Consider the following 14,051-nt stretch of genomic DNA (forward strand, 5'->3'; position numbering starts at 1 on the left):
AAAAATAACAAATCACATATTAATTAGGTGGATATGTGTAATGTAAGACTTCCATATAAAATTTCTCATTATCAAACTAACACAACAAATGAACCACAGGTCTGGCGACCCAAGACTTTTATTATTATTGTTGTTGTTGCTGTTGTTGTTGTAAAAAAAGAGAATTTCAATCAAAATGAAGAGATTGTTACAAAATCTTTTGGAAGACCCAAGATTAATTAACTTTGAAATCAGGATAAATATAAAGCAATCATACAATGGAAAACTTAAAATAATAGAAAAGAAAAGATCGTTGTAGGCAGACCTTATCAAGTACATTAATGGAGATCCAATCTCCACATCTTTTCTGAGTCATGAGTCTCCTAATTTGTTTGGGTATGGTTGCATGCATGCCAGGAAAAGACAGACAGAACAAATTGGTGGGTCACAGACTCACAGTATGTATCATCAGCCAAATATTTCAAGCTACAACTAACCTTGCTTACAAATTAAAATAAAAAAAAAAGGAAAAAAAACACAAGCAGCTTAATTACCTTGTGACATACATAGACAAACCTTGAAAAGATGGAAAAAAAAATAAAACAAAAAAAAAAAAATGGAAAATAATTGCCCATTAGAGGGAGGAGGAAGAAGAAGAGGAAGAAGCACCACAAAAAGGGGAGTCACAATAAATTAGCCAAAGATGTAAAGTTACAAACTACCTTACCTCGTCACATACATAAGTAAACGTACAAGAGTAGAAAAATAAAAAATAAAAAAAAAATGAAATTCTATAGCCTGGTAATATAAAGGGGGAGGAGCATTAGGAGTTATGTCTCTTCAGCTCTTTTCTTCTACTGGCAAACACTTCTCCATGTCTCATTATCCAAAACCTCTCTATTTCTTCTGCTTTCCGTCCTGGAATCCGCCCAGCTATCAGAGCCCACCTGCATAATAATATATAATGTCTTACTTACAATATTTAAAGGAATATCAACATGCACGTATTACTAGATAAAATATCCATTGTTTTAGAGGCTAAATTGCAGTCACAGACCATATTTATATTGGCTGCACAACAAAAGTACGTTGGATAGCTATAGTGATAGGAGCATATATACTTTATTATTTATAAACTATGGCTGCAGCCACATCTTGAAGTGCAATTCTTAAATGAGAAGTGCGAGTACTTCAATGCGGAGGAGCTTGAATCGAAATTCGAATAAACACGAGAGGAAATCGAAATTCTCAACTTTCTGTACGTTCCTAACACGAACAGAATGAATGGGGAGGAGAGCTTGTACCAAAAGCCAGAACTTTTCTTTTCTTTTCATTTTCTTTTGAGTTTTTCTTGGTCGGTCCCAAGAGAAAAAAGCTGTTTCGTTTCGAGCATTTACCTGTCACCAACCAGCTTATACATTCTATAGATGAGATCTTCTTCTTGTTCCGACATGTTTATGAATTCCCACTCTATACTGCTCACCTCTGCCAGAGAGAAAGAGGGAGAGAGAGAAACATAGACGTTCAAGTATAGGAATATTAAAAGTTGTAACTCGGACATGAAAATGGTGCAGCAAGCTTGGGAAAAATAAAAAGGAGGAAATAAAAGAACACTGTCCAGCAAGAAAACAGAAGAAAAAGAAAAAGTTAAGAACCGAAGACACTTTGAACCAGAAAAAATAAAATGACAAAAAAAGGCAAACCCAGATAGAAATTATAGGTAGCAATAAAAGGAAATGAATGGAAGACATCAGAGTTAGCCATAAAAAGAAGAACCAAAGAAATATTTCTCTGTAACATGATTTGTGTTGAAAATGAAAGAAAAACGATTCAGAATGGAGTGTGGTACAGAAAATGAAAATGAAAATAAAAAATAGAAGAAAAACTCACCCTCGCAACAAGTAGTACTGGTCTTGGCTTGCTTTCTGCGACGCCTGTCCATAGTTTCGGAGCTATATGAAAATGGGGTGAAAAGAGACAGACTAGACAGAAAGTGAGAAACACCGGTAGACTTTTTTTTTTTTCCTCTTTTTTCTTTGCGATCTGGAAGAGGGAAGAATTAGGCTTAAATAGTTTCCCGACCGGGGGAGGGATTGGGAATTCTGGGAAAGGCATAAATAAATAAATAAAATGATGTGTATATGTGTATTGAAGTGGTCGTTTTGAGTGCCATTGAAAGAAGAGCTTGAACGCTTGGGAACAAAGCAATAGAACGGCAGGTCCTACCAAACAACCAAATTAATGTGCGTTGACTTGTAGTTGTCTCTGTTTGATACTTTGATCTTAATTCCACAAGATCCAGCGGTTCATCCATTGCGGAATAGTGAGGGGATCAGACACATATATACATACATTATTACCCTTCACTGCCTCAAGAAATTCTGTTCTCCGTTTGTGGTGTCAATAAAAAAGTTTTGGATCTCGTTTGATTGCTAAACTCAATTATTTAACACTTATTTATATGTAAGATTTACAATTTTTTTTAATTTTTTATAAATATATTTAAACTCATCTTAATATTCAAATACATTTAGGGTATGTGTGGATATTGAAGTGAGTTGAGTTGAGTTGAGTTGTGATGATAAAATATTATTAGAATATTATTTTTTAATATTATTATTATTTTGAAATTTGAAAAAATTGAATTGTTTGTTATATTTTATATTGGAATTTGAAAAAGTTATAATGATGAGTTGAGATGAGTTGAGGTGAGTTTGATAACCAAACGAAGCCTTAAACTCATCTTAGGTAAATCACTTAAAACTCATTTTACCATCTCAACTTACTATTATTTATAAAAGAACACAATTCAACTCCACTCAACTCAACATTCAAACGTAGCCTTCACATTTGTTTGCAAGAAAACTTCCTTCAATGCATATAAAAAATGATATGTATTCTTTTCACATGTAATCAAGAGAGACGCGACAATTTAGTTCATTTGAATACAGAAATTATCTCACTTTATTTTATCTCATCTCATATAATCATTACAACTTTCTCAAATTTTCATACAAATATAATAAACAATTCAACTTTTTCAAATTCTAAAATAATAATAATATTAAGAAATAATATTCTAACAATTTTTTATTTAATTTATCTAAAACTATCTCATTTCAATATCCAAACGAGAAATAGACTAAAAAAAGTTTTATAAAATATTGTTAGAATATATCTTTTTAAATATTATTTTTATTTTTAAATTTAAAAAATTTGAATTTTTTATTTGACCTGGGACCAAGGAGTGCCCAGTTAGTGGCATATAATAGCTCCACTACATTCAGACCTCCTTTGGATTCGAAGATGAGTTGAGATGAGTAGTTATGAATAGTAGTTAGATTTGTGAGTTAAAGTTGATGAATAGTAGTGAATAGTAATGAGATGAGTTGAGATGAGTTGTGAATCCAACTCATTTCAAGTGAAATTGATAGTATTTTTTTTTTTTTTTTTATCACGTATAGGAAAATATTATACGACATTCTATTGTTGTTATTTTTAGACATCAATTAGTGACGCATTTAAGTGGTTTTTTGCTGAATAATTAACTTATGAAATTATTTAAAAAGACTTGTATATATAGACTAATGTGACAAGTAACGATATAAACAAGAACAAAAAGTAACATGAAATATTTTTATTATTTTGCTTGTTAATGTAATATAAAAATGACTCAAATATTTCATGTTTTACACTTAAAAAGATAGCATTTCAAAAGAAAGATCATAATCTTCAAGTAAAAAAGAAAAAAGAAAAAGAAAAATAAAGATGATATGATTTCAATACGTGGATTGCCGGTGGATAAGTGGATATGGTAACATGGTTGGTTAGTAAGTTAGTAAGTGTGAGGCCACGTAGTTTAGTTGGGTTCCGATAACAGTGTACTGTTTTTTTCTTTTAAATAAATATTATTACTAAATTCAAGGCAGAGTAAACCTGATGCGTGACGGACAAATCACCATCCTGCAGGCTGAGGTCTAACATTCTTTTTACAATTCTTCTAGGTTGAGGACTTGGCGAACCGGCAGACGTGAGTCGATAAAATAATTAAAAAAAAAAAGACAAAACATAACATCAAACATGCTGTATGCGGATTGGAAGGGAAACGAAAATGAAACAGAGGAAGAGATTTCAAGTGAAATTGAAGAGGGAGATCGCCTTGCGTCTGAAGGAAGTCCGTTGTCCCATTTTGGTCGCCGTCCCGCGGTTGCCGTCGTCACAGCCTACAAGTCTCTGGGTCGTTGCGTCATGGGTGAGAGAGAGGTCTGCATGAACGTCGTGAGAGTTTCCGTCGATTCTTCAAGCCGGTGAAATTTATTAAGTAATCAAAAGTTTGATCTTCTATAATTTTGTTTGTGTACTATCTCATTGGAATCTTAGTGAAATCTCAGTGAAATGTTGATGCGATGTTTGTGAAGTATATATTTACAGTTGCTCACAGGTTATATCTTTGCATTGAAGGAGAGATTTGAGAGCTGCAAATTAGCTGCAAATTTTATAGAATGCTTTTGTTTTCAATGGATATTGAATCTAAGAAAGTTACTTCCTTGATGTGTATGATGAATTTGATGCTTGTTTGTCACTAGTGAGAGCTTGGAGAGTGTAAGACAAAGTGACGTGGATAATACTCTATTTCTTTAGTTTTTGTAAGGGAAAAAGAAAAAAGAAATGAATTTTCAAGGGTGAGAAATATAGCTTACTGTGTGTTTAAGCCAATGTTATTATTTTTGTTTTTCATAAGTAAAATGGAAACACTTTATTCTGTTTCTTAAATGTGGATGGTATAGAAAAGTTACTCACCCTTTGGAGAAGCTTTGTCTCTTTTATTTTGCTCCTTCATTAACGTGGTTGTATTGTTTTATATGTTACAACAATGAAGTTCATTTGTTTCTCCTGGTGTCCCCACTAAGCTTGACATTTTTTTTTTTTTAAATTTTCACTTGATGTGTGTATGAGATTATATATTGATGCTGAAATTTACCTATAAAAAAAGTCATTGATGCTGAAATTCATTAATACCTTGGTATACTTAATGACTTTATTTATGTCTCATCATGGGAAAGAGAAAGTTCCCCCAGTATTGGAACAAACAATCTGGAAGTTGGAATTGAATGTTTTTCTTAATGAAATGATCTTCTATGAGGCTATGAGCTGCATGTTATCTTGAGAAAGGAGTTGAATGTAAAAGGTAACCTTGTTTAATAGGAAATGGCCACACAATTGCAACCATAAAAGTTCCAAAGTTAGTGCAAGAATCAGAACAGGGAATGTGGGTTGGCATCATTGTTTGGATTGAAATATATTCTCAACTAGATTTAGATGGCCATGCATCTTTATACAAACACTTACAAGCAGTACATGGCTTTATGTTCTACAATACATGACTTCTTTTCTTTTCTTTGCCTTACAAGTAGTGTATGCTATTGTTCTAGTTAGATGGTGTGCCGAACTTAATATTGTTCATGCTATATATGTAGAGATTTAAATATCTAAGAATTTGTATGTACTGAACTTAATATTGTCAATATCTCAGCATGGGAAACGAGAAACAACAACCATCTACGCTAACACCATCTAGCTCAAATCCACCATCCATGGTGTGTTATATCATTTAATATATGAAAAGTGAATTAGATTTTGTTGAGTTAATATGTATTTCCAAAAAAAAAAACAATAACTTAATCCAATAACATGGCAAGACATACCATCAACTAGTCCAAACATCCCAAATTACATGCCTGGTTACTGTGGACCAATGCCTGCGTGGTCACCGGCTTTTATGCCATATCCAGTTGGGAACCAATAACCATTCAACGTACATGTAGTGATAACATGTTATTTAATTTTAATAAGTTGGCTTCTTTTCATGAGTTTTATTTCCCTTATTTTTTTTAATGTTTTTTTTTAGAATGTTTACCCATTTCAACATGACATAGAACCTCCGACTCCTCTCACCAATACAAGCTCCACTATAAGCAAACCAGTTGGTTCAGAGGATAATAGACCCGATGGTAGAAAAACTGAAGCATGTACATCCTCTAGACTTGAAAAAAGTAATGAGGATAGAAAAAATCCATGGGAAACCGAGGATGGTGGTGTCGAGACATCTCAGAATGTGTAGATGGATGGTGATGATATGATTGAGGAGCTAAAGTCAGGGATGAAGTTTAATTCTCTTGAAGATTTAATGAATTATTATAAGCAATATAGTAAGAAACGTGGGTTTGGGATGATGAAAAAAAGGACTGAGAGAGGAGATGATGAGATTGTTAGATATGTCACCCTTGCTTATGCCTGCGGTGGGAAGGCCCGAAATAGGACTTTGAATGTCGCTAACCTACGTCCGACAGGAAAGATAGAATGTAAGGTAAAGATTAATACTTTAAAATCTGAGGGAAAGTTTCGGTTAACTAAAGTGCATAATATCCAAAATCACGGTCTCAGTCCAAGGAAATCCCGCTTCTTTCGATGTAATAGAAAAGTCAATGATGCCGTAAAAAAGGTCTTAGATACAAATGATTTGACTGGCATCCAAATGAATAAGAGTTTTGGATCTCTTATTGTTGACGTCGTTGGATTTGAGAATCTTCTATTTTTGGAAAAGGATTGTTGTAACTATATCGACAAGGCTAAACATCTACGACTTGGTGCAAGTGGTGCTGGAGCACTTCAAGAGTACTTTTTACAGATGCAGTACAAAAATCGTGGCTTTGGATCTCTTATTGTTGACGTCGTTGGATTTGAGAATCTTCTATTTTTGGAAAAGGATTGTTGTAACTATATCGACAAGGCTAAACATCTACGACTTGGTGCAAGTGGTGCTGGAGCACTTCAAGAGTACTTTTTACAGATGCAGTACAAAAATCGTGGCTTTTTTGCATTAATGAATATAGATGATGATGAGAGGTTAAAAAATATTTTCTGGGCAGATCTCTGTAGTAGAACAGTCTACCAATATTTCGGTAATGTAATCACATTTGACACTACTTACCTGACAAATAGATATGGAATACCATTTGCACTATTCATTGGTGTAAATCACAATGGGCAGTCAATTTTGTTGGGAGCTGCCTTGATTTCCAGTGAGGATACCGAGACTTTTGTGTGGTTATTTCAGATCTGGTTGCAGTGTATGGATGGTATAGCTCCAAAAGCAATTATCACTGATCAGGATAGAGCGATGAAAAATACAATCACTATTGTGTTCCCAAAAACACGACATAAATTTTGCTTATGGCATATACTAAAGAGTCCCCGAGAAGCTTAGCTCCTATGGGTCCTACAAAAGTGGGATGAAAAATGATTTGATGAAATGTGTGTATGACACCCAAACCATTAAAGAGTTTGAGAAAGATTGGGATCAGTTTATTATGACCTACAACTTGCATGAGAATGCGTGGTTGCAAAGTTTATAATGCGTGGTTGCAGAGTTTATACGATGAGCGTGTACATTGGGTGTCAGTATTCTTGAAAGATGTTTTTTGGGTTGGAATGAGTACAACGCAGTGGAGCAAGAACATGAATGCCTTTTTTAACAGTTATGTTCATGCTAAGATAAACTTGAAAGATTTTGTCGACCAGTTTGACAATGCGTTAAAAAAAAAATTAAGAATGAAAATGCCACAGATTTCCACACATTTAACGTCACAATTCCCTACATATCTAGATCTCTAATTGAGAAGAGGTTTCAAGATTTGTATACAAATGCTAAATTCAAGGAAGTCCAGCAGCAAGTTACCTGCATACTCGATATGGATCCAGAGTTACTTAAACGTGATGGTATAGTAAAGACCTATCTACTAGAGGATGAAGTTTGTTTAGAAGAGTTCACTAAGTTGGTTAGATATTATATGGAAATTAGTGAGGAAGACGGGTTTGCAAAGTGTTCTTGTGGTTTATTTGAGATGAGGCGGATATTGTGTCGTCATATTTTGGCTGTACTCAAATGTAATGGGATGAAATATGTGCCAGCTAAGTACATTTTAGACCGATGGAGGAAGGACATCAAGAGGCGATACACGTTAATCCAGAGCAGCTATGATGGAGAGAATCAGCGAGTAGATTATAATAGATATTCAAGGCTGTAGAATATCTGTTATTAGATGATCACTCATGCAGCGGGATCGAAAGAGCATACTGAGGATGCAACTACTAAGTTAGATACAATGATTGACTTGTATCATGCCAACCAAGAACCCTCATCGATGATCCAAGCGGGTTTCAATATTGGTTGTGCAACACAGGACACAACTATATTTGGTAGTTCTAAACAAGTACTCAGTCCACGTGTTATGCAAGGGAAAGGCAGACCCCCATCTTTGAAGAGAGCATCCAAGATGGAGACAGACATGCGGAAAGCTAAAGTGAAGACAAAAAAAGCTCAAGGAAATGGAAAACGTAAAGAGGTGCAGATATTTAATGACATTTTATTTTTATTTGATAACTACAAATATGACTAATGTATATTGTTATTTCTTATTTGATTAATAGCGTGATGGAGGAGATACACCAGCCGTGGGTATTTGCAGAAATTTATTTGATACTTCAGAGAACGATATGACACATGTCCATGACGTGCAAGTATATGAAAGGTTAATATTTGAATTACAATATTGAAATGTTTTCTAACGAATATGTATCACTAGGCTGTTCCAGACATAGGAGCCGTGGTCTGAGAAACAATGGTTACAAATCAAGAAAGTGTAAGTTTTTACATATTTGTAAGATTGGACTAACAATATTACATTAATATTTGATTATTATTTGTTACAGATGCAATTTGGGTTGGAGAGATCACAACTAGTGTAAAATATTGGGTTGGAGGGATCACAACTGACGCAACCTTACGGAGATGGATCACAATCGGCGCAATGAGATGGTATCATTTTAATATCCATATACTTTTTGTGTATTGAATGTAATTCATGGGATGAGATGGGATGGAAATTGTTTCCAAACATCCCCTTAATTAGGTCTCAAAGAATAATCATACTAGTTTAGTAGTTGGATATCTTGTATCAAGGGATTTCCCACTATACAATATGTTTACAAGATAAGAGTAGAGGGAAATCACTTTACTATAGATGCAAAGTAGGTCAGTTGCTTGCTTACCCTTGAATTTTCCATTTTTTTTTCTTTTGGTTACCCTTAATTTTTCTGTCTGCTTTAAAGCTCATTAAAGCATGAAATGTTTTTTATTTGCCAAAGGCAATATGACAGTGAAAATGCATATTTATATGAAGCTGAATAGATATTTCCTGTTCGTTTAATTATTTGCCTCTTCTAACTAAATGATCTCTTTCCCACAAGAAACAAATGATAATTTGGAGGATGCTAGCAACAAATTGATTCTCATTGATGAGGAGGTGATTCTGTTCCAAATAGGTGAAGTCTTGGCCCATGTGCCGAAGGAAGAAGTGGAAGGCAGGATAGATAGGGATGAGTTGTAACTTTTGTATAATTTCGTTAGTTATGCTCCGATGATAATCATATTTGACTTTATTCTGTTTATGATAGGTTTGGATATTACAATTACTTCACCATTGTCATTAGATGTTGGAATTTATAAGTGGATGTTCATTAGTCTTGTTGGCATATGTCATGAATTGGTTTCTGTTTTCTGGTTGCAATGTTGGAATTTATAAGTGGATGTTCATCAGTCTTATTGGCATATGTCATAAATTGGTTTTTCTTTCCTGGTTGCAGCGTTGGAATTTATATGTTCATTAGGATTTATAAGTGCATATCAACTGAATTGGTTTCTATTTTTTGGTTGCAGCTTTGTTATCTGGGAAGTTAAAGAATAAATTTGATAAATTTGTATGCCTCTCTTTCATAATAACTTGAGAATAAATTTGATTCCGTTAAAAAAACTAACATTTATATATGCAAACATCACAAAATTCGTTGATATTAAGAGTACAATTTCTGTTGGATCGGGTATTTAAGCTAAGTACAAACATCACAAAATTTAAAAGTGAACTCTGGTAAGCACCAACTAAATTACTCTAACATAAGCCTACAAACTTGACAACATATACTAAGTTCCAAAATCACCTACATACTACTACGTAATATGACACAATAACTACAAAAGCCCAATAAAGATGGAGTAATCTGCGTGAATGACAAATTTCAACTTCTTGATTTTGAAGCCCCAACTCTCTCTTCTCGATCTCCTTCGCTCTTTTACAAACCTCAATCAATGTCTTCTTGATGTCATCGAGTTTCTTCTCGAGCTCTATTTGGCTCCTTAACAATTCATTTAAACATTCTCAAAGTTGTAGTTCATAATCGTGATTATCATCTATCTACTTGAAAAATTTGCAATAAGGTAATCCTTGATATTTTATACATATATAAAAAATGTTATATGTAAATAATATCAATCATTATATTAAGAATCTCACACTGCACATTATGTATTTACCTCTGTGGTATACTTTGGACAACCTAAGAAGGGTCATCCTGGATTTCTGCCAGTATGTGAAAAATTTGCAATAAGGTAATCCTTGATATTTTTTACATATATAAAAAATGTTAGATGTAAATAATATTAATCATTATATTAAGAATCTCACACTGCACATTATGTATTTACCTCTGTGGTATACTTTGGACAACCTAAGAAGGGTCATCCTGGATTTCTGCCAGTATGTGAGTATCTCAATGTGGCTAGAACCTCACAGTAGCAGAATGGTTGACCAATAGTAGGTTTAGCGAAGGATGAAAAAGTCATTGATAATAATGATGATGGTCATGATGACATCTAAACGAAGGTCATCTCAGAATGTGCAAGTAAGCAGGAAAGGACCAATTGATTTGATAAGTAAAGGAAAGAAAAAAAAAAAGTTTGGATTCATAGTACTTGTGATTCAGATGCGAAACTAGGGAAAAACAAAAACAAGTTCCTCTTAGACCAACAAAGTTTAATTAAACTGAAAAACTGAAACATTATAATAGCAAATTGTAAAAATTGATGTAACATTACTTGTATTTTTTCAAAACCAAAGAACAATTACTTGTGATTCATATGCCAAACCAGTTGATGTAATTTGGGAAACTGAAATGAAGTCCAAACAAAAACAGGTTCTAATTAGACCAAAAAGGTTTAATTAAACTGAAAAACACACATTCTAAAAATTAATGTAACATTACTTGTGTTTTTTGAAAAACAAATGTAGACATGTTGTGATTCATATGCTAACCTAGGGAAAAATAAAAACAAATTGTAATTCATTAAGCTGAATTGATGCTAAACTAAAACAGGTTCTAAAGAGTCGAAAAAGGTTTACTTAAACTGAAGAATTGTAACTTTACTTGTAACATTGTAACAAAAAAAATCTAATTCAGAATGCAACAATTAAACTGAAAAACTGTAACATTACTTGTAACATTGTAAAGATTGATGTAAAAGTAACACTGTAACATTACTTGTAACATTGTAAAATTTGATGTAAAAATTAATATAAAAACTGTAACATTACCTGTAGCAGAAGGGAGTTTTTGGAATAGAGGTATTTTGTTTGGTGGCTAGGAAAATGTAAAATTGTGTTAACTACATATGACATAAATTTACAAACGTCCACACTAGTGGGTAAAGAAAATATTTGACTCGAAAAAAAATTTATAAACATCCACATCAGTGTTATTCAGCCTTTCACAAGCATATATTTGTTATGTTATCGAGAACAAAAGCCATCAGCATCACTACAAATGTAATTCAAATTTATGTTGGAAAGTAAAGCAATCCATAAAAAATCATCAAGTATAATTTATATTTAAAAGAAAAACTATGCTCGAAAGTAAAACCAAATCCACGTGACCAAAATGTAGGATAACTAACCTGATCTACACAGCGATTGATGTTAGGGTTAGGGTTACACGCACAATTTTGGACAAGTTAGGGTTAGGATCACGTGGCGGGTTGGGTTAGGGTTTCGGCATCGAAGGGACTGGGGTTTCAAGTGGGAACGCCATGTTTGATGACCACGAACGAAGATAAAACATGTGATTTAGGAAGAACATAACCACGGTTTCGTAGGTCGATTTCAAAGGAATGGGTGAATCGAAGTAGGTTTGTCAAGGGAAATCGATGGAGTGAGTTGGAATGGGTGAATTGAAGGAAATCTATTAGGGGAAAGGGAGAAGGAATCAAAGGGATTGGAGGGAAAGTGGGATTCTGTACGTAGAAATTGGCGATAGATAATTGGGGGGAAGAAATCGAATGAGAGGGAAAGTGGGATTCTGTATGCGGAAGGAGGGGGGGGGGGGGAAGGAGGGGAAAGTGGGATTCGTTTAGTTTATGCAAAACGACGCATTTTCGTTTTGCCACATGGGCGCCGGTTCCACGCCTGGTCCCCAAGTCGGTCATATATAGAGTTTTTCTTCTTTTTATGCTATGGTTGGTACCAGACGTCGTAAAAAATGGACCTAAAAATATTATTATTATGATAAGTAGTACATTTATTTATAATTTTACTTATACTTTTACTTACAATACTCATTTTGTTAGTTTTTTTTTTTAATTCAAATTTTATAATTTTTAACGTATCAATAACTGACATGTGAATAATTAAATTTTTTGTAAATTTTTCTCAAGTACGTTTAACATTTTTCTTATGATAATCATAATAACCCTATCCTTTCTGCATGAATGTGGGTATCCAGACATTCCACTTACATACTTTCCCACTGTAACTCTTTTCGGAAACAACGTTACTAATGTTTTTTTTTTAAATGTAATTATTAATTCATTTATTATGATAAACTTATATCTATGACCAGATACATATAGAGATATTTTCATATCAACCATTTGAAACTCCACCAGTACACTATTGGACTTATCTGAACTTCACTGTTGTTGATACTCTCTATAGACAAACATCTAAGAGACAGCATTCTGCCTAAACAGAAACTCAACCTCAACATTCATAGAAAATGAGGTCTCGACCTCTAAGATACAGCCGTCTAAGAGATGAGCTCATTTTTTACTTTTGCTATCCAAAAAGGAAAACAATAACTAAAAATGATGGATTACAATTTAAACCAACTTCGGTAGACTCTAACGGCGCGTGAAGGCAACAAGTTTGTCTCTTTTCAACCATAAAAGTCAGATCTGAAAAGATCTAAAAGTGGCGATTCTGATAATCCAGTGTGTGTGGCTAGAAGAGTTGCATGAATGGATGGCACATGAGGACTATGCGTAGTTGTGAGCAGCACGTGAGGACCACGCAGGGTGATTTATGCAAAATCGTCACTATCCTCCAAACGATTTATAGTCTGAGAGTCTTCTTGTGCTGCTCGTGTCTCTCAAGAGTTGCTGAAAAACTGTAGATCTGACTTTTTTGAACTTGAAAGAAGAAAATAAACTAAGAAATAAGGGAATGAAAGGGAGGAGAAGGAGGAGAAAGGAGAAAGGAGGGAAGAAGAGGAAGAATGAAAAAGAAGCCGTGACCTCCTCCTTCAGCGAAAATCAAAGCTAGAAGTTTTTTTAAGAAGTGAGAGAGAGGATTTCGAAAGGAGAGAATGGGAGATAACGTTATTAATGTTATTTCAATATTAGATATAGTAATATAGAATCTATATCAATATTGTTATATCAATAATAGATAATCCATCTCTCTCAAAAAATAAAAATAAAAAAATAGATAATCCTTGTTACTAACGTTGCTAATGTTATATCAACATTTTTTTTATCGGAATGTTATATCAATATTAGATAACGTTGGGTTTACCGGTTGTTCCATGCCCTTGTAATGGCTGAATGCCAACAACCTCTATATTATAATTGCAAGTATCTTTCCTTAAAAAAAAAAAAAAGTATTAGATAACAAGAAATAGAATTTATCAATACAAAATAATTTCTTTTTATATAAATCTCAGATTTATCTAATTTCTTTAAATGGGGTGCACCATACTTGCACAACTTAAGAATGCAAATATCATTTCTTATTAATGTTTTGCTTGTTTGGTGAGAAATTGAGAAATCTAAAAATTCTTAAAAGTTTTCATAATTTTATTCTAAAAAATTACTCAAATATAAATATTTTTTATTTTTTTATTTTCAA

The 14,051-nt window shown here is 33.4% G+C and overlaps 1 protein-coding gene and 1 long non-coding RNA gene across 2 annotated transcripts; one reads left to right on the forward strand and one right to left on the reverse strand.

Moving 5' to 3' along the window:
* Nucleotides 1-645: 645 nt before the first annotated feature.
* On the reverse strand, nucleotides 646-2,183 carry LOC121248629 (transcription factor CPC-like). Its single transcript, XM_041147151.1, has 3 exons — nucleotides 1,870-2,183; nucleotides 1,377-1,464; nucleotides 646-926 (listed from the first exon to the last, which is right to left on the reverse strand). Exons 1-3 carry the CDS (start codon nucleotides 1,919-1,921, stop codon nucleotides 803-805), a joined length of 264 nt encoding a protein of 87 aa, XP_041003085.1. The 5' UTR covers nucleotides 1,922-2,183; the 3' UTR covers nucleotides 646-802.
* Nucleotides 2,184-2,612: 429 nt separating this feature from the next.
* On the forward strand, nucleotides 2,613-11,905 carry LOC121241429. The gene is made up of 3 exons (XR_005935720.1): nucleotides 2,613-2,626; nucleotides 10,092-10,099; nucleotides 11,767-11,905. It is a non-coding gene; the product is annotated as an uncharacterized LOC121241429 (long non-coding RNA).
* The last annotated feature ends 2,146 nt before the right edge of the window (nucleotides 11,906-14,051 follow it).

The sequence above is a fragment of the Juglans microcarpa x Juglans regia genome, chromosome 1D (assembly GCF_004785595.1).
Source record: "Juglans microcarpa x Juglans regia isolate MS1-56 chromosome 1D, Jm3101_v1.0, whole genome shotgun sequence".
In the NCBI taxonomy this organism is placed as follows: Eukaryota; Viridiplantae; Streptophyta; class Magnoliopsida; order Fagales; family Juglandaceae; genus Juglans; species Juglans microcarpa x Juglans regia.